At 44.0% G+C, this 20,091-nt stretch overlaps 2 protein-coding genes across 2 annotated transcripts in view; both read right to left on the bottom strand.

Moving 5' to 3' along the window:
- Positions 1–15,912, bottom strand: part of LOC308471946 (uncharacterized protein) — a gene marked incomplete at its 3' end in the record, with an annotated part of 67,137 nt that extends 51,225 nt beyond the window's left edge. Inside the window, exon 1 of the mRNA XM_080996264.1 lies at positions 15,898–15,912. The remainder of the gene's footprint in view (positions 1–15,897) is intronic.
- Positions 3,432–15,626, bottom strand: LOC308466135 (uncharacterized protein). Its single transcript, XM_080986716.1, has 2 exons — positions 15,153–15,626; positions 3,432–8,856 (listed from the first exon to the last, which is right to left on the bottom strand). Exon 2 carries the CDS (start codon positions 8,774–8,776, stop codon positions 7,529–7,531), a length of 1,248 nt encoding a protein of 415 aa, XP_080842842.1. The 5' UTR covers positions 8,777–8,856; positions 15,153–15,626; the 3' UTR covers positions 3,432–7,528.
- Positions 15,913–20,091: the final 4,179 nt, after the last annotated feature.

A 20,091-nucleotide genomic window follows, 5' to 3' on the forward strand; every position in this document is an offset into this window, starting at 1 on the left:
CCACTCGTTTATAGTTGGGATTTTTGATGTCTTCCAATTCTGCGCTATTAGAGTTCTAGCAGCCACTGTCACGTACTGAAAGAGTGTTTGATCTTCCTTTTTGATTTCCTCTCCAATTATCCCCAGCAAAAAGGCTTCGGGGTTTTTTTTATAAAGGTATATTTAAAGATATTTTTTAGTTCATTGTAAATAGATTCCCAGAATTTTTTGATAGGCTCACACAACCACCACATGTGATAAAAATCACCCTCCTTGATCTTACACTCCCAACATAGTTTATCACCAGTTTTATATATTTTTTCCAATTTTACGGGCGTTACATACCACCTGTACATCATTTCATACATATTTTCCCTGAGTGTTGTGCATGCCGAGAATATCATACCTTTGTTCCATAATGTCTTCCATTTGTCAAACTCTATATTATGTCCAAAGTCCATTGCCCATCTCACCATTACCTCCTTTACTTCTTCATCCTTGGTGTCCCATTCAAGTAACAGGCTGTACATTTTCGATAGGAGTTTTGTTTTATTTTCTAGTATTTCAATCTGGAATCTAGATTTTTTCTCACTTATCCCATGCTTTTTATCTTCAGTCCATATAGAATTAATTTGGTGAAATTGGATCCATCCTGTCAATTTGTTCTTTATTTCTTCATAAGAGCCCCTCTTTGCATGAGATTTCTTCCAACTATTGGAGGAAAGTATGTCTGAGGTTTATGACAGAAATATAATTATTATGGGTGTATTTAATGGAGTAGTATCACTGGACTATGACAGAACACTGAGGGAAAGTATCTCAGAAGAAAGCAAAATACCAAATAGTTTTTTGATATGGTTACAACAATGGATCTACTAGATCAGGGGTCAGCAAACTTTTTCAGCAGGGGGCCAGTCCACTGCCCCTCAGACCTTGTTGGGGGCCAGACTATATTTCGGGGGGAAATGAGCAATTTTGACCCTCCCGCAAAAAGGCCTGAAGATGTTTGGCTTTACCTGTCCCAGTTGTCATCCCAATAGCCCCAGTTGGGTTTCTCCAGCCAGGTGCCAGGGCAGGGCAGGAGGCTGCGTTGGCCGGAGAAGACAGAAGCAGAACCCCCGGCAGAGCTTTCCAACTTTGCTGGAGTCTAGCCCTGCGGATGCTGGATTGATCAGAAAACGCGAGATGGGAGGCAGGCAATGAGGAAGCAAATCAGTGGCCAGAAGGGCTGATCATTTATTTGTTGCAACAAAGGTCTCAATCTCTAAGAAGAGCAAAAGAGAATATGTCCAGAAGATGGCATGAGTTTTTAATAGTTCCCACAACAAATTTCTCATAGTGTCATCAAAACATCACAGGTATGTCCCGGAAGAATCATAGAATCATAGAGTTGGAAGAGACCACAAGGGCCATCGAGTCCAACCCCCTGCCAAGCAGGAAACACCATCAGAGCACTCCTGACATATGGTTGTCAAGCCTCTGCTTAAAGACCTCCAAAGGAGGAGACTCCACCACACTCCTTGGCAGCAAATTCCACTGTCAAACAGCTCTTACTGTCAGGAAGTTCTTCCTAATGTTTAGGTGGAATCTTCTTTCTTGTAGTTTGGATCCATTGCTCCGTGTCCGCTTCTCTGGAGCAGCAGAAAACAACCTTTCTCCCTCCTCTATGTGACATCCTTTTCTATATTTGAACATGGCTATCATATCACCCCTTAACCTCCTCTTCTCCAGGCTAAACATGCCCAGCTCCCTTAGCCGTTCCTCATAAGGCATCGTTTCCAGGCCTTTGACCATTTTGGTTGCCCTCCTCTGGACACGTTCCAGTTTGTCAGTGTCCTTCTTGAACTGTGGTGCCCAGAACTGGACACAGTACTCCAGGTGAGGTCTGGTGTTGGGCAGAAATCTGTGATCCAGACATGCCCATGTCAATCACACCTTGTTTTAACATCCATCTAACACAAGGAAAAGAAAATATCCCCCCATCATCACGGAGGTCCACTTCCGAGGGTCTTCTGGCAGTTCCCTCACATTTACAGGGTACCAGGCAGAGGGCCTTCTCGGTAGTGGCACCCTCTGTGTGGAACACCCCCCCCCAATATCAGATGTCAAAGAGAGAATTCCATACCTTTTGGAAGACCTCTGAAGGCATCCCTGTTCAGGAGCAGGGCGGAGATCTCTCAGAAGTGGAGGCTTTGCGCTGAGAGATCCGCTAAGGAGCGGCTGGCTGCCTTCAAGTGGTGCAGGGGCTCTCAGATGCAGCTTCCGGGCTGCCTCCACCTGCCCCAACCCCAGCAACTATTCAGCCTGGCTGCCTTCACGGGGTTGCAGGGGATCCGAGGCGGAGGGGGGGCTCCTTTCAAATTCTCCCTTGAGGGGAGTGCAGCCTCAAACCCCTCAACGGAAAGGGTGACGGAGCCTGTCCCTCCCCAGCTCAGCAGCCCCGATCCAGCTCCTCTTCCCGTGCAAGCAGCAACGCTGCCTAGCGGAGCAGCCCCATCCCATTCCTACTTGCCGCCCGGCCCGCCTTCCCTCACAAGGAAAAGAGAAGTCTGGCGCTCAAAACGGAAGTTATACTCAGAACAGAGCATGTTCGGCTTCCAAAAAGAGTTCCAAAACTGGAACACTCGTTTCTGGGTTTGAAGAGTTCAGGTTGCAAGCAGTTTGAGAACTAAGCTGTTTGAAAACTGAGGTACCACTGTATTTATTTTCCCCAATTACAACTGTATTTATCCCCTCCCCCGGTGGTGATTTTCTTGAGTCAAAATGAGAGTACTGTAGGGATCAGATGGGATTACCATGAGGAATTATAAAATATACATCAAGCCATTGTGTCCACAATGAAGACATTGTGTTGACTGGGTTTGATATATTGACGATAATTTCTGATTAAATCCCATAAGATTCTACATTCGTGTCCTTTTCATGCCATTTTCCCTGTTGCCCATTTCTCCTGTCACGTACACAGCCCAGTTGCTTCTTGCTTCGCCAGGCAGGCATCCTGGGCCATAAAGATAGTGGGCAAGTTTCTTTGAAGTAGGGTTCTATATGGTAATCTTAGGATGTTAATCTTAGGGCCAGGAAACAGATCTCACTCCGGGGTTGCTAAATGCTCTTCTTTGTTTACCCCAGAAATATTTGTGCTTAATTAGTTTTAGTAGTTTAACTTTCTCCCCACGTGGGTTTGTGGAAATGCTCAGAAGAAATCTGATTAGTTCTTACGAACACTCTGTAAAAAGTTCTTTTGTGAATAAAACGGCCTGGGCCGGGGGCTGTGGGAATCGGACAAGCACAGAGAGACTATTATACGCACCCTTCCCAGAGTCTTGCTGGTTCAAGCCTCTGTGTGTATTCTTATTAATCAGAGTTCCATCCTTCCTTTACTTTGCGAACGGAACAAGTACCCCCTAAGCATTTTTTTTTTAGGAAAAAAAGCACTGAGTTATACCATAACATTACAGATCAATGGAAAGACAATTTAATGAAGAATGTAAGGAAATAACTTTTATGAAGGATTATTTATTACAACAGTAGTCATAAAGAAGAAATGTGAAACAAACAGAAAAAAATTAAATATACAGGTAGAATTGCCACGTTATAGTAATAATAATAATTTCTTATTTATACCCCACCCATCTGGCTGGGCCACTCTGGGCGGCTTCCAACAAAATATTGAATTACAATAATGCATCAAACAATAAAAGCTTCCCTAAACAGGGCTGCCTTCAGATGTCTTCTAAAAGTCTGGTGGTAGTTGTTCTCTTTGACATCTGGTGGGAGGGCGTTCCACAGGGCAGGTGCCACCACCAAGAAGGCCCTCTGCCTGTTTCCCTGTAACTTGGCTTCTCGCAGGGAGACAACCGCCAGAAGGCCCTCGGCACTGGACCTCAGCATCCGGGCAGAATGATGGGGGTGGAGACGCTCCTTCAGGTATACTGGACCGAGGCCGTTTAGGGCTTTAAAGGTCAGCACCAACGCTTTGAATTGTGCTCGGAAACGTACTGGGAGCCAACATAGGCCTTTCTAGACCGGTGTTCTAGACCTTTTAGCATCACAGTAATCCAAGTTTATGCACCAACTACTGGTGCTGAAGAAACTGAAATTGACCAGTTCTATGAAGACTTACAAGACCTTATAAAAGTGACACCAAAGAAGGATGTTCTTCTCATTATAGGGGATTGGTATGCTAAAGTAGGGAATCAAGAGATAAAAGGAACAACTGGCAAGTTTGGCCTTGGAGATCAAAACGAAGCAGGGCAAAGGCTAATAGAGTTCTGTCAAGAGAACAAGCTGGTCATCACAAACACGCTTTTCCAACAACACAAGAGACGACTCTAACATGGACATCACCAGATGGGCAACATCGAAATCAGATTGATTATATTCTCTGCAGCCAAAGATGGAGAAGCTCTATACAGTCAGCAAAAACAAGACCTGGAGCTGACTGTGGCTCAGATCATCAGCTTCTTATAGCAAAATTCAAGCTTAAACTGAAGAAAGTAGGAAAAACCACTGGACAGGTAAGATACAATCTAAACCAAATCCCTTATGAATACACAGTGGAAGTGAGGAACAGGTTTAAGGATTTAGATTTGCTGGACAGAGTGCCTGAAGAACTATGGGTGGAGGCTCGCAACATTATACAGGAGGCAGCAACTAAAACCATCCCAATGAAAAGGAAATGCAAGAAAGCAAAGTGGCTGTCCAACGAGGCCTTACAAATAGCGGGGGAGAGAAGGCAAGCAAAATGCGAGGGAGATAGTGAAAGATACAGGAAATTGAATGCAGATTTCCAAAGAATAGCAAGGAGAGACAAGAAGGCCTTCTTAAACGAGCAATGCAAAGAAATAGAGGAAAACAACAGAATGGGAAGAACCAGAGATCTGTTCAAGAAAATCGGAAATATGAAAGGAACATTTCGTACAAAGATTACCATAATAAAGGACAAAAGTGGTAAAGACCTAACTGAAGCAGAAGACATCAAGAAGAGGTGGCAAGAATACACAGAGGAATTATACCAGAAAGATATGGATGTCTCGTACACCCCAGGTAGTGTGGTTGCTGACCTTGAGCCAGACATCCTGGAGAGTGAAGTCAAATGGGCCTTAGAAAGCACTGCTAATAACAAGGCCAGTGGAAGTGATGGTATTCCAGCTGAACTGTTTAAAATTTTAAAAGATGATGCTGTTAAGGTGCTACACTCAATATGCCAGCAAGTTTGGAAAACTCAGCAGTGGCCAGAGGATTGGAGAAGATCAGTCTACATCCCAATCCCAAAGAAAGGCAGTGCCAAAGAATGCTCCAACTACTGCACAATTGCACTCATTTCACATGCTAGCAAGGTTATGCTTAAAATTCTACAAGGAAGGCTCAAGCAGTATGTGGACCGAGAACTCCCAGAAGTGCAAGCTGGATTTAGAAGAGGCAGAGGAACCAGAGACCAAATTGCAAACATGCGCTGGATTATGGAGAAAGCTAGAGAGTTCCAGAAAGACATCTGCTTCTGCTTCATTGATTATGCAAAAGCCTTTGACTGTGTCGACCACAGCAAACTATGGCAAGTTCTTAAAGAAATGGGAGTGCCTGATCACCTCATCTGTCTCCTGAGAAATCTCTACGTGGGACAAGAAGCTACAGTTAGAACTGGATATGGAACAACTGATTGGTTCAAAATTGGGAAAGGAGTACGGCAAGGCTGTATATTGTCTCCCTGCTTATTTAACTTATATGCAGAATTCATCATGTGAAAGGCTGGGCTGGATGAATCCCAAGCCGGAATTAAGATTGCCGGAAGAAATATCAACAACCTCAGATATGCAGATGACACAACTTTGATGGCAGAAAGTGAAGAGGAATTAAAGAACCTTTTAATGAGGGTGAAAGAGGAGAGCGTAAAATATGGTCTGAAGCTCAGCATCAAAAAAACGAAGATCATGGCCACTGGGCCCATCACCTCCTGGGAAATAGAAGGGGAAGAAATGGAGGCAGTGAGAGATTTTACTTTCTTGGGCTCCATGATCACTGCAGATAGTGACAGCAGTCATGAAATTAAAAGATGCCTGCTCCTTGGGAGAAAAGCAATGACAAACCTAGACAACATCTTAAAAAGCAGAGACATCACCTTGCCAACAAAGGTCCGTATAGTAAAAGCCATGGTTTTCCCAGTAGTGATATATGGAAGTAAGTGCTGGACCATCAAGGAGGCTGATCGCTGAAGAATTGATGCTTTTGAATTATGGTGCTGGAGGAGACTCTTGAGAGTCCCATGGACTGCAAGAAGATCAAACCTCTCCATTCTGAAGGAAATCAGCCCTGAGTGCTCACTGGAAGGACAGATCCTGAAGCTGAGGCTCCAATACTTTGGCCACCTCATGAGAAGAGAAGACTCCCTGGAAAAGACCCTGATGTTGGGAAAGATTGAGGGCACAAGGAGAAGGGGACGACAGAGAATGAGATGGTTGGATGGTGTTCTTGAAGCTACCAGCATGAGTTTGATCAAACTGCGGGAGGCAGTGGAGGACAGAAGTGCCTGGCGTGCTCTGGTCCATGGGGTCACGTAGAGTCGGACACGACTAAAGGACTAAACAACAACAGACCGGTGTTCTGTGGTCTCAGCGGCTGCTCCCAGTCACCAGTCCAGCTGCCGCATTCTGCATTAGTTGTAGTTTCCGGGTCACCTTCAAAGGTAGCCCCACACAGAGTGCATTGCAGTAGTTGGAACTTTGTGATGAAAAAGTGGGTTTGTGTTGCAGTTTGGGTACTCGGTCTGGAAAAGGTTCGCCATCACTGCCCTCGGATCATGTCCAGTTGCAAAGGTGGAGGGAGGCTTTCCACCCTCAGGCCCAGAGGTGGCTCCTGCCTTGGGGCAGCTGGTGGATTTGGAGGAAGCTGACCCTTAGCACTCTGGGTTGGGGACCTGCCTGAACCTCATTTCCCATTATACTCATGCTTACAGTTTCATTTTGGGGATAGCATTCTACACACACTTGTGTCACCATGGTTCCCGCCCCCCAGCACATTGCTTTGAGATGCTCTGGTACGGCCCCTTCTTCCCTGTGCCCCCTTCCCTCCTCATGCAAGACCACCAGTCTCAGCTCCACTTTGAGAAACTCTCCATTCCCAGATACAAACATTTCCAACTCCCTCCACCAAACACCAACACCAGCTCACTCCCAGTCCACCCTCATTCAGCAGCAACACTACAGATTCGCATTAAATATTAGATTAGGCTTACTATTGTGAAATGTTACCTTCATTACTTTAAATAAATGTCTAGACCACGTTACAAACAACAGAAGCTAACATACGCTGCATGGAATTAAGACTGATTTCCTGTTATTGATGTGAAAGAAAGTGTCGACTCGGAGAGAAAAAGGTTCTACTCTCTAAAAAGCGTTGCATAATAACCAAAGCAGGATCCACACTCCTAGTTAAACCCTTTATCTTCTTTAATTGATGGCCTGTAGGTGTTTCCACTCTTACAGCTCTTACCCCTGGGAGTCTTTTGATGGTTTGTAAGACTTCCACTACAACTGAACCTCTGTCCACTTCCCTAGGACTTATATGGTTTCTCCCCTGTATGAGTTTTTTGATGTTTTGTAAGAACTCCACTTGCACTGAAGCTCTTTCCACACTCCATACATTTAAATGCTTTCTCCCCAGTGTGACACCGTTGATGAATTCTAAGTTGTCCACTCTGACTGAAGGTCTTTCCACATTGCATGCATTTAAATGGTTTCTCCCATGTGTGAGTCCGTTGATGAATTCTAAGGTTTCCACTCTGACTGAAGCTCTTTCCACACTCCATGCATTTAAATGGTTTCTCCCCTGTGTGAGTCCGTTGATGAATTCTAAGGATTCCACTCCCACTGAAGCTCTTTCCACACTCCATGCATTTAAATGGTTTCTCCCCTGTGTGAGTCCGTTGATGAATTCTAAGGTCTCCACTCCGACTGAAGCTCTTTCCACACTCCATACATTTAAAAGGTTTCTCCCCAGTGTGACTCCGTTGATGAATTCTAAGGTTTCCACTCTCAGTGAAGCTCTTTCCACACTCCATGCATTCAAATGGTTTCTCCCCAGTGTGACTCCGTTGATGAATTCTAAGGCTTCCGCTAGTAGTGAAGCTCTTTCCACATTGCATGCATTTAAATGGTGTCTCCCATGTGTGAGTCCGTTGATGACTTCTAAGGTGTCCACTCCCACTGAAGCTCTTTCCACACTCCATGCATTCAAATGGTTTCTCCCCAGTGTGACTCCGTTGATGAATTCTAAGGTGTCCACTCCCACTGAAGCTCTTTCCACACTCCATGCATTCAAATGGTTTCTCCCCAGTGTGACTCCGTTGATGAATTCTAAGGTTTCCACTCTGACTGAAGCTCTTTCCACACTCCATGCATTTAAATGGTTTCTCCCCTGTGTGAGTCCGTTGATGAATTCTAAGGTCTCCACTCCCACTGAAGCTCTTTCCACACTCCATACATTTAAAAGGTTTCTCCCCCGTGTGACTCCGTTGATGAATTCTAAGGCTTCCACTCCTACTGAAGCTCTTTCCACACTCCATGCAATTAAATGGTTTCTCCCCCGTGTGACTCCGTTGATGAATTCTAAGGCTTCTGCTAGTAGTGAAGCTCTTTCCACACTCCATGTATTCAAATGGTTTCTCCCCTGTGTGAGTCCGCTGATCAATTCTAAGGTGTCCACTCCCACTGAAGCTCCTTCCACACTCCATACTTTCAAATTGTTTATGTTCTCTCTTTTGACGCTCCATATATTTAAATGGTTTCTTCGTTAGTTCCATTGGACATGGCCCACCAAAATTCTGACTGCCTTCTCCATTGTCTTCTTTCGATGGGGTGGGGAGAAAATCCTATTTGTTTTCTAGGAAGAGAACAAAGTACTATTACAATTAGCACCTGCTCTTATTTTAACGTCTTGTACAATCTCTCCTGTCCTCCATATGTTCCAAATTTTTAGGAAAGGCAAATGAAAGAATATAAAATAATGGTCATGCATCATCAGCCTTTTATAACCCTTAATTATTGTTAATGAAGCAGTATTATCTTAGAATACGGTTGAACTGTGGGGGTTTATGTTTTATAAAAAGTGGTTTCTCACAGGAAAGGGAGCTGCTCTATGTTCCATGAACCTGGCCAAGATTCATCAGGGTCTAAAGTTCATCATGAAGTTCTTCATAAAGATCAATCAGGCTTTCTCCCGGGTAGACATTTGTCTGATAATGTGATAAACATAATCAATATTTTAGAAAAATTACAAGTGAACATAAATACTAAAGCAGTTTTTATATTTGTGGACGCGGAGAAAGCTTTTGACAACATTTCTTGGAGTTTTATGAAGAAGAACCTACAGGGGATGGGGGTAGGCCAAGGCTTTGAAAACGGTTAAGTGCAATTTATTCAGAAAAAAGGCTAAATTAATTGTAAATAACGTGGTGACGGGGGAATTTAAGATAGAAAAAGGGACACAACAAGATTGCCCAATCTCCCCATTGCTTTTCATATTGGTCCTGGGGTTCCTGCTGAATATGTTTAGAAGGGACCAATTGGTTAAAGGTGTACAAGTCGGAGCTAAACAGTACAAATTGAGAGCATTTGCAGATGACTTAGTATTGACATTACAGGAGCCAGAATCTAGTACTAAAAGGGTTTTGGAACTGATTCAAGAATTTGGTCAAGTTGCAGGATTTAAACTGAATAAGTTAAAAACAAAGGTCTTAGAGAAAAAATTAACAGCGATTGAGAGAGAGAGGTTTCAGAATGAGACAGGTTTAACAGTGGTTAAGAAAGTGAAATACCTGGGGATTAACATGACAGCAAAAAATGGGAATCTATTCAAAGACAATAATGAAAAATGCTGGGCTGAAGTGAAAAAAGTTTTCGAAATTTGGTCAAATTTGAAGCTTTCACTGCTAGGCCGTATTGCTGCGATAAAAATGAATGTATTGCCTAGAATGTTGTTTCTGTTTCATTGCAAATTTTGGACAAAAGGGATTGCTTCAAGAAGTGGCAGAGAGATATCTCTAGATTTGTCTGGCAGGGCAAGAAGCCTAGAATAAAATTTAAAATACTAACGGATGAAAAGGAAAGAGGTGGATTTGCCCTGCCAGACCTTAAACTTTATTATGAATCAGCAGCTTTTTGCTGGCTGAAAGAATGGCTGCTTCTTAATTTCTCTCAGAGAAATTAAACTTTACCAAGCGCAATATTCTAAATTGATAAATCAGGAAGTGGAGTGGAAAATTAAGTTAATGAAACAAAGATCATTTGAATCGGCAAATAAATGTGGAAAGCTGTTAGCATGGCAGCTGAAAAAGAGACAAAAACTAAATACGGTTACTAACTTAGAGATTGAAGGAAAAAACATTCAGAATCCTGTGGAGATTAGAAAGTGCTTCCAGAGATACTTTAAACAACTTTATACTCAAGGGCCGCAAAATGAGATAGAGATAGACCAATTTTTGAAAAGGAATGGCCTACCAAAACTGTCTCAAGAAAACAGAACAACCCTGAATTATAAAATAACACAACAAGAGATCGAAGGTGCCATTCAGAATATGCAACTGGGCAAGTCTCCAGGGCCAGATGGGCTTACCTCCAAGTACTATAAGATATTAAAAGATTACTTGACACAACCATTAATGGAGGTTTGCAATGAGATTATGGAGGGGAAGAAGGCACCGGAATCGTGGAAAGAAGCTTTCATCACATTGATACCCAAATTGGAAACTGAAAAGACACAACTTAAGAACTACCGTCCCATCTCTCTCCTGAATGTGGATTACAAATTTTTTGCTGACATTCTGGCAAGTAGACTTAAAAAAGTGTTAAATGAAGTAATTCATAAAGACCAGGCAGGTTTTCTCCCAGGTAGACATTTGTTTGATAACACTAGAAACATTATTGACATTTTGGAACTTTTACAAATGAACATTAATACAAAAGCAGTGTTGATTTTTATAGATGCGGAGAAGGCCTTTGATAATATTTCTTGGATGTTCATGAAGAAAAACCTTGAAGGGATGGGAGTGGGACGGGGGTTTGAAAATGGCATAGAGGCAATTTATTCAGAACAAAAAGCTAAATTAATAGTTAACAATGTGGTGACAGAAGACTTTAAGATTGAGAAAGGAACACGACAAGGTTGTCCTATTTCCCCTTTACTATTTATTTCGGTCCTGGAGGTGCTCCTGAATATGATTAGAGGGGACCGGTTGGTTGAAGGGATTCAGGTCGGAGCCAAACAGTACAAACTTAAAGCTTTCGCAGATGACTTGGTTTTGACATTGCAGGAGCCAGAATCTAGTACGAAAAGGGTTTTAGAGTTGATTCATGAGTTTGGTCGGGTGGCGGGTTTTAAATTAAATAAGCAAAAGACAAAGGTTTTAGAAAAAAAATTGACAACTGAGGAATCAGAAAGGTTTCAGAAAGAGACAGATCTAAAAGTTGTTAAGAAGGTGAAATACCTAGGGGTTAACATGACTGCCAAAAACCTGAATTTATTTAAGGACAACTATGAAAAATGTTGGACAGAAATTAAAAAGGACTTAGAAAGTTGGTCAAGACTAAAACTTTCCTTGTTGGGCCGAATTGCTGCGATAAAGATGAATGTATTGCCAAAAATGTTGTTTCTGTTTCAGACCCTACAGATTGTGGACAGAGTGGAATGTTTTACAAAGTGGCAGAGAGATATTTCTAAATTTGTCTGGCAGGGCAAAAAGCCCCGAATAAAATTTAAAATACTAACTGATGCTAAGGAGAGAGGGGGGCTTGCCCTGCCAGATTTGAGGTTGTATTATGAATCTGCAGCTTTCTGCTGGCTGAAAGATTGGTTTCTTCTTGAGAACACTGACGTCCTAGATCTGGAAGGGTTTAACAATGCTTTCGGATGGCATGCATACTTGTGGTATGACAAGGTAAAAATCCATAAGGCTTTTAAGAACCATATTGTCAGGAAGGCTGTGTTTAATGTCTGGACAAAATACAAAGACTTACTAGAAAACAAGACCCCAAGGTGGCTGTCACCAATGGAAGCCAAGGCTCAGAAAAGACTCAATATGGAGGCCAATTGGCCGAAATATTGGGAAATATTAGAAAAAGAAGGGGATACTTGGAGATTGCAGAGTCTTGAGAAATTAAAGGATAAAGTGCGAGACTGGTTACACTATGCTCAGATTAGGGAGGTCTTTAAGGCAGATAAAAAAGTAGGTTTCCAGGTGGAAAAATCGAAATTAGAAACAGAACTGTTAGAACCTAAGACCAAGGTACTTTCAAAAATGTATAACTTGCTGTTGAAATGGAATACGCAGGATGAAACTGTCAAATCAGCTATGATAAAATGGGCACAGGACATTGGGCATAATATTATGTTTGCTGACTGGGAAAAGTTATGGACCACCGGAGTGAGGTTCACGGCATGTAATGCCTTGAAAGAAAACATTATGAAAATGATATACAGGTGGTACATGTCCCCAGTCAAGCTGGCAAAAATATATCACTTGCCTGATAACAAATGTTGGAAATGTAAGGAAACTGAAGGAACATTCTTTCACCTCTGGTGGACGTGCCCAAGGGTTAAGGCTTTCTGGGAAATGATCTATAATGAGTTAAAAAAGGTATTTAAGTATACCTTCCTTAAGAAACCAGAGGCCTTCCTTCTGGGCATTGTCGGCCAAGGGGTGCTAAAGAAAGATAAAACTTTTTTTATGTATGCAACAACAGCAGCAAGAATACTCATCGCAAAGTACTGGAAGACCCAAGATCTACCCACACTGGAAGAATGGCAGACGCAACTGATAGATTACATGGAGTTGGCTGAAATGACTGGCAGAATTCGGGACCTGGGAGAAGAGACGGTGGAAGAGGACTGGAAAAAATTTAAAGACTATTTACAAAAACACTATAAATTGTATGAATGTTAGGAGAATGCACGATTGAAAGAAACACGGCAGCAGTAATTTTATTCTAAGACATATGAGAATAAGTGATGTTTAAGGAAATGATGAAATTTGAAGTAACATTATGTTCAAGCCAAGCAGTTTAATTTATGATAAAACTACTTTTGGAACATAATATTTGAGATTTATAAAATAAGAATGGAAGTAAGGTAACAAATTGCTGCATATAACTACATGATTGAGAACGCAGAGAAGGGTGATGTGAGGAAGTCTAAAGATTATGAAAATATGATTTGTGAATAACTTTATTTTATCTGTATTTTCTTTTCTCGTTCTTTCTTTATCTTATAATCTTACTTTGATCTTTTTTCTTTGTTTGTTATAATGGTGATGGTATTTTATATGTTTGGTGGTTTGTTTGTTGTTTAAAAATTGTAATAAATATCTTTTAAAAAAAAAGAATGGCTGCTTCTTGAAAACACAGACATTTTGGATTTTGAAGGTTTTAATAATGTATTTGGATGGCATGCATATTTGTGGTATGATAAGGTCAAAGCACATAAAGCATTTAAAAATCATATTCTCAGGAAAGCATTGTTTAATGTCTGGATAAGATATAAGGACCTACTGGAAAACAAATCCCAAGGTGGCTGTCACCGATGAAAGCGAAAGCTCAGAAAAAGCTCAATATGGAGGCCAAATGGCCGAAATATTGGGAAATTCTGGAACAAGAGGGAGATAGACTGAAACTGCAGAGTTTTGAGAAACTAAAAAATAAAGTGCGAGACTGGCTTCATTATTATCAGATAATGGAGGCATACAATTTGGACAAGAAAATTGGCTTCCAGGTGGAAAAATCAAAATTAGAAACAGAACTGCTAGAACCCAAAACTAAGATTTTGTCAAAGATGTATAACTTGCTGTTGAAATGGAATACTCAGGATGAAACGGTGAAATCTGTTATGATTAAATGGGCACAAGATGTTGGACATAACATAATGATGGCTGACTGGGAACAGTTATGGACCACAGGTATGAAGTTTACGGCATGTAATGCCTTAAGAGAGAATATTATGAAAATGATATACAGGTGGTACATGACCCCAGTCAAGCTTGCAAAAATCTATCATTTGCCCAATAATAAATGTTGGAAATGTAAAGAAACTGAAGGTACATTCTTTCACCTTTGGTGGACATGCCCAAGGATTAAGGCTTTCTGGGTGATGATCTATAATGAAATGAAAAAGGTATATAAATATACCTTCCTGAAGAAACCAGAGGCCTTTCTCCTGGGCATGGTCGGCCAATTGGTGCCAAAGAAGGACAGAACTTTCTTTATGTATGCCACAACAGCAGCAAGAATACTTATTGCAAAGTATTGGAAGACACAAGATTTACCCACTCTGGAAGAATGGCAGATGAAGGTGATGGACTACATGGAACTGGCGGAAATGACTGGCAGAATCCGAGACCAGGGAGAAGAGTCGGTGGAAGAAGATTGGAAGAAATTTAAAGACTATTTACAGAAATACTGCAAAATTAATGAATATTAGAATGATGTCAGAATGAAGATAAAAAATATTCCTTCTAGTAGCACCTTAAAGACCAACTAAGTTAGTTCTTGGTATGAGCTTTCGTGTGCATGCACACTTCTTCAGATACACTGAAACAGAAGTTGCCAGATCCTTCTATATAGTGAGAAGGTGGGGAGGGGTGTTACTCAGAAGGGTGGTGGGAATGGGAGATAGGCAGATAGCTGAGATGAGCCTGTTGACGACTCTTAACGACTGCAATAGGTCTTACAGGAAAAGGCAAGGGGTGAGAAGGTGAGAAATGGTTTAGTCATGTATAGTGAGATAAGAATCCAATGTCTTTGTTCAGCCCAGGTCTTTCCATGGTTTTAAGTTTGGTAATGAGTTGTAATTCAGCAGCTTCTCTTTCCAGTCTATTTCTGAAATTCCTTTGTAGCAAAACAGCTACTTTGAGATCTTGTATAGAATGTCCTGGGAGACTGAAGTGTTCTCCTACTGGTTTCTCTGTTTTGTGATTCTTGATGTCAGATTTATGTCCGTTTATTCTTTGGCGTAAGGTTTGGCCTGTTTGTCCAATATAGAGAGCTGAAGGACACTGTTGGCATTTGATGGCATACACAATGTTAGACGATGAGCAATTAAATAGTCCCGAGATGATATGTGTGATGTGATGTTTGTCCTCCCCCCTTCTTATCCCCCCCTCTATTTCCCCCCCTTCTCTCCCTCTTTACCTCTTGGTCCTCCGCCTCCCTGGCTCCGGATTAGTCCGCTTTCCTTGTCTGCAATAGAAAGGGCGGCGGCGACGGAGGCTCTTCAGCGACGCCCCTCCTCCTTTCCCTGTCTGGCAACTTCCGGCGCATTCAGCAGCGACACTTCCGGTTCCTTTTGGGATGCGCTTGCCCCTAGAGCTACGTCCATAGAGCAGCCTCTCCCTGTGTTGGGATGGGAAGAGGACGGGACGGCGCTGCCTCGGGGGCTCCATGGGGGCCTGGCCCCCCTCCTTCCTCCTCCCCACAGCAGGGGGCGAGATGGCTGCGGGGGGGCATCATATCTGGGGGTGACCTGGGTTTGCGGGGAGAGAAGGAGGTGGTTTTCAATCTGCAAACAGGGAGGTTGGGAGGGGAGAGGCTGAGTGAGAAGGAGGGAAGGGCTGCCCCTCCCCCTGTAGGTCAGGAGAGTGGGGGAGGGGCTGAGCCGGGGGGGTCCCTCCCCCCCCTGCCCAGGTTTGCCTCGCAAGGTCCTTTGTGAAGCCCAGAGATGGACCCAGCCTCGGGGGTGGGTGGGTGGGAAGAGACATGGGGCTGCCTGAGAGAGAAGGGGCGCTTCCTTTCCTCTCCCCCCTCCTCCCCCCAGGCTCTCCTGTGCCCAGAGACCCCCTTGGCCCGGCTGCCCCCTCGCCAGGCAGGGAGAGGGTGGGATCCCCTTCCGCCATGAGAGGAGTGCAATGGGGTTGTGAGGGGGGAGAGAGAGAGAGACCCCTTTCTGCTCCCCTCCCAAGAGGGTCCTCCTCGTGTCTCTGAGGGAGAAGAGAGGAGGAGCCCCTCCCCCCGCTGCTTCTTCCCCTCAACGACTTTTCCCGCCTTTTCCCAACTTCCCGCCCTTCGAAATCTGAGCCTCGCCTCAGTTTCAGGCGCCGAGGAGGCAGATTCCCCGGGCTCCCTGCTTTATTAGTGGATTTCTTCTCATTCGCCCTGATTTCTGCTCATATATCTTGCTTTTGGAGCTTCTCTAGAAAGAAGGCTGTATAAAACCCCCCTCACCACTGCCTGCATCCCATACAGTATGTAAAAGTCTGATTTCTTCCCATTTGCTGTGTATAATTCTTCCTCCAGGACTGTTCTTCCTTCCTGGCTTCCCAACTAATAATTCTTCCCTCACTGCCCTTAAATAGCTGCTTGGGGTCTAGTTTGGGGCCTGCATAAAGAACCTCTTTTTGTAGCCTTTCTAGGCCCTTTTAACCATGGATAGGAAAATGTTGCACCCGAGCAGGAACGAAAGGAGCCAAACGACACCAAGGGGTTAAATCCAGAGAAAGAGCTTTTTATTCTGCCATGGGGGGGGGGAGAGGGGAGCAAGTGTGATAAAGTCACAAAACAAGTACGAAGTTCACAGCCATTGCACAGTGTCGCCCTTGAGCCAGTGCCACCAACTGGACTCATCCACTTCAGCCCGACTGGGCTAGGTGAACTGGGTAGCACTTCCGGAGACCACCTTCTGCACAGGAACAGGTCAAAGTGCTGTGGACTCACAGCTTAAGAGTTGTGAGCACCGGATTCACTCCCACCAGAAGACAGTCGTAGTACAGCAGAGCATAAACGACTCGGAGAGCAGCTCTGTAGAATATCTTCTTTATTCTATCCACAACTATTATACAACTATATACAGAGCTAAATGAGGTCTAAGCATAAAGAATGCTAAACCACACTGAGTGTCTGCAGCTGCTCTTAGCAGCAACCTTATCTATACACACGATCTCTAACAGTCTCTCTCTCTCCGACACAATGACTGACTGACTCTTTGATGTGGTGCTGGAGCAGAATAAGTAGAGAGCAGAACACCGCCCCTCCTCTCTGGAAAATCACCAGACTCATCAGGAGATTCTTGGATATGGGAGGGGTGAAATCTCCTCATATATCCCCTTCCAGTTCCCTCCCCTTTCTCCTCCCATGTGTCTCCTGAGCATGAACAGAAAGTTCCTGTCTTGGGACCATTTTTGAACCCTTCCCAGGAAAGGGGGTGAGAAACCAGGGGGTTTCAGAGTGTTCCAGTTATGTTTCATTCTCGTGCTTTGGCATGGCTCCCGGACAGAAAGTAAGTTGCAATCTGGTTTTAGCAAGGCCAAAGGCTCTGAGAAAACAATGGACTCTGTTCCCTACCTTTGTTGCAGTCTTTTAGTTACAGCAAGAGGAATATGCTTAGCTAATGCTTTTTGTCTTAGAGGAAATGCAGTTTTAAAAATGCTTGAGGCGAGGCTTTGAGGCCTGGCTGGGGGGGGATTCACAAATAGTTTTTAGGGTTTGGGGGGTAATCCTAACTGACTGTCTTTGTGTATCTGAAGAAGTGTGCATGCACACGAAAGCTCATACCAAGAACTAACTTAGTTTGTCTTTAAGGTGCTACTGGAAGGAATTTTTTTATTTTGACTATGGCAGACCAACACGGCTACCTACCTGTGACTGTCTTTCTTCGTTTCCATTTATTCTTTTGCGTGGGGACTGGCCAGATTGAAAACCCCCCACCCCATTCAAAAGAAAGACTAGCAAAAGATTTCAAAGGTGGAATTTCCAAAAGATGGCACTTTGTCCTGGATTTAAGACTCATGGGCTTTTTTGGCGTTTATTTGGGGCCTTGTCTAAAAAAAAAAAAAGCACTACAATTTTGGGCTTGTCCTGGTTTCTACTTTTTGAAATATGGCAACCCTAATTATTCTGGGCTCTGCTTGAACGGAAACTCCCTTTTAGAGCACAGCCGGTAGAGCATGAGACTCTGAATCTATGGGTCGGGGGTTTGAGCCCCACTTTGGGCAAAATATTCCTGCATTGCAGGGGGCTGGACTAGATGACCCTCGTGGTCCCTTCCAACTCTGCAATTCTAGGATTCTACCATGTGTAGAGGAAAGATCATCTTCTTGTGGGCAGTGGAGGAATGATGTAATGTTGGTTGGTGGGAACTGTTCTTGAGTGTTGCCTTGTCACACACATGCAACACCACAACAGTCCTGTGAAAGGAAGGGGGGAGCATTTCTGCAGGCTGATGTCCATCCATCCATCCAGCTGCCCAGGCCCCAGCACCTCCCCCTAACAGTGAAGGGTCCCAGTCTGGAAATCCCCCCTTCCTGCTGGAGATGAGGCAGTGAGGGATTCCAGACAGACAGAGGCGTCCTTGCTCAGGAATTCCCTTGCCAGCAGGGAGACTTCAAAGCCCCCCCCCCCATGCCTCCCCCTTCCCTCATTTAGTATGGAGACTTTTCATCTTGTAGTTTGGTCATTTCAAATCCAGTTTTTCTCTCTCTCCCTGCAATTTTAATACTGTTGTTGGTTTCCTTGTTTGAATTATTCTGTTCACTAGTGATATTTCACACAGCGTTTGTGAATGCAAAGCAATTCTGGCTCTTATGATCCCTGCAGGGTATTAAGTGTTGTTCTAACCTCCCTATTGCAGGTGGAAAGAGGAATGTGGGGCTTGCTTATAATATCTTAGGGTGGCAGGATTAAGATTTGGGACTGGGACTTTCCAATTCAGAGCCACTTTTTGCATGAGATTTCTTCCAACTACTGGAGGAAAGTATGTCTGAGGTTTATGACAGAAATAAATTATTACGGGTGAATTTAATGGAGTAGGATCACTGGACTATGACAGATCACTGAGGGAAAGTGTCTCAGAAGAAAGCAAAATACCAAATACTTTTTTGATATGGTTACAACAATGGATCTACTAGATCAGGGGTCAGCAGATTTTTCAGCAGGAGGCCAGTCCACTGTCCCTCAGACCTTGTTGGGGGCCGGACTATATTTTGGGGGGAAATGAGCGATTTTGGCCTGTCTGCAAAGAGGCCTGAAGATGTTTGGCTTTACCTGTCCCAGTTGTCGTCCCAATAGCCCCAGTTGGGCTTCTCCAGCCAGGTGCCAGGGCAGGGCAGGAGGCTGCGTTGGCTGGTGAAGACAGAAGCAGCAGCCCCGGCAGAGCCGCGGACGGAGGCAGGGGAACCGAGGCGTTGCTGGAGCTTTTACCCACCAACTGCTGCTGCTTCCCAACCCGCAAGCGGCAGCTGCGGACGCTGCAACAAACCGCCTGAACGCCATGGGAGGAATGAAGGAGGGAGGGGGTGACGAAGAAAGCGCGTGAGGAAGCGGCACAGAGTAGGGGCACAGAAAAGGAAGGAAGGGCGGACTGAGGGAGAGGGAGGAGGAGCAAGAGGAAAACGCAGCAGCAGCCGGCAGCCAGTGTCACACCCCCTTCCCAGCGCCACCCTTCTGAGGCAGGCAGGCGGGTGAGCCGACTCCCCCCGTTGATGGCACCCGGTGTGGGACAAGATTGCTCGTCCCTCAGGAGAAAAGCGCCGCCGTGTGAGGGAGAGGGAAAGAACGTGCGTGCTGGCAATCCACGTGGCGATTCCCGGACCGTCCGCAGGCCGGATCTAGAAGGCAATTGCACCTGATCCGGCCCACAGGCCTTAGTTTGCCAACCCAGATGCTTGGAGATTCAGACCCCCATTAGAACAAGAGTAAACATGTTCTTCTGATTCAAAGGATTCTGCGGGAAGAAGAAACATGATCTGGATATTGAAGGGACTGCCTACAGGATTAAAGACTGTAGAGATCCAACTGGCTACTTCTTGAGAATACAGACATTTTAGATTTGGAAGGGTTTAATAATGTTTTCGGATGGCATGCATATATATGGTATGACAAGGTAAAAGCTCAAAAAGTTTTTAAAAATCATATTGTTAGGAAAGCATTATATAATGTTTGGATTAGATATAAAGATTTGTTGGAAAATAAAACCCCAAGGTGGTTGTCACCAATGGAGGCTAAAGCCGTGAAAAAGCTTAATATGGATGCCAAATGGCCAAAATACTGGGAAATTTTGGAACAAGGGGGGGACAAACTGAAATTACAGAGTTATGAGAAATTGAAGTCTAAAGTACGAGATTGGCTCCATTATTATCAA

Source organism: Podarcis pityusensis (assembly GCF_964106645.2).
Source record: "Podarcis pityusensis genome assembly, chromosome: 2".
Taxonomy (NCBI): domain Eukaryota; kingdom Metazoa; phylum Chordata; class Lepidosauria; order Squamata; family Lacertidae; genus Podarcis; species Podarcis pityusensis.

What these genes read in the sequence shown, in the direction of transcription:
- LOC308466135 (XM_080986716.1), bottom strand. Translation starts at nt 8,776, where the DNA reads ATGGAACTAACGAAGAAACCATTTAAATATATGGAGCGTCAAAAGAGA.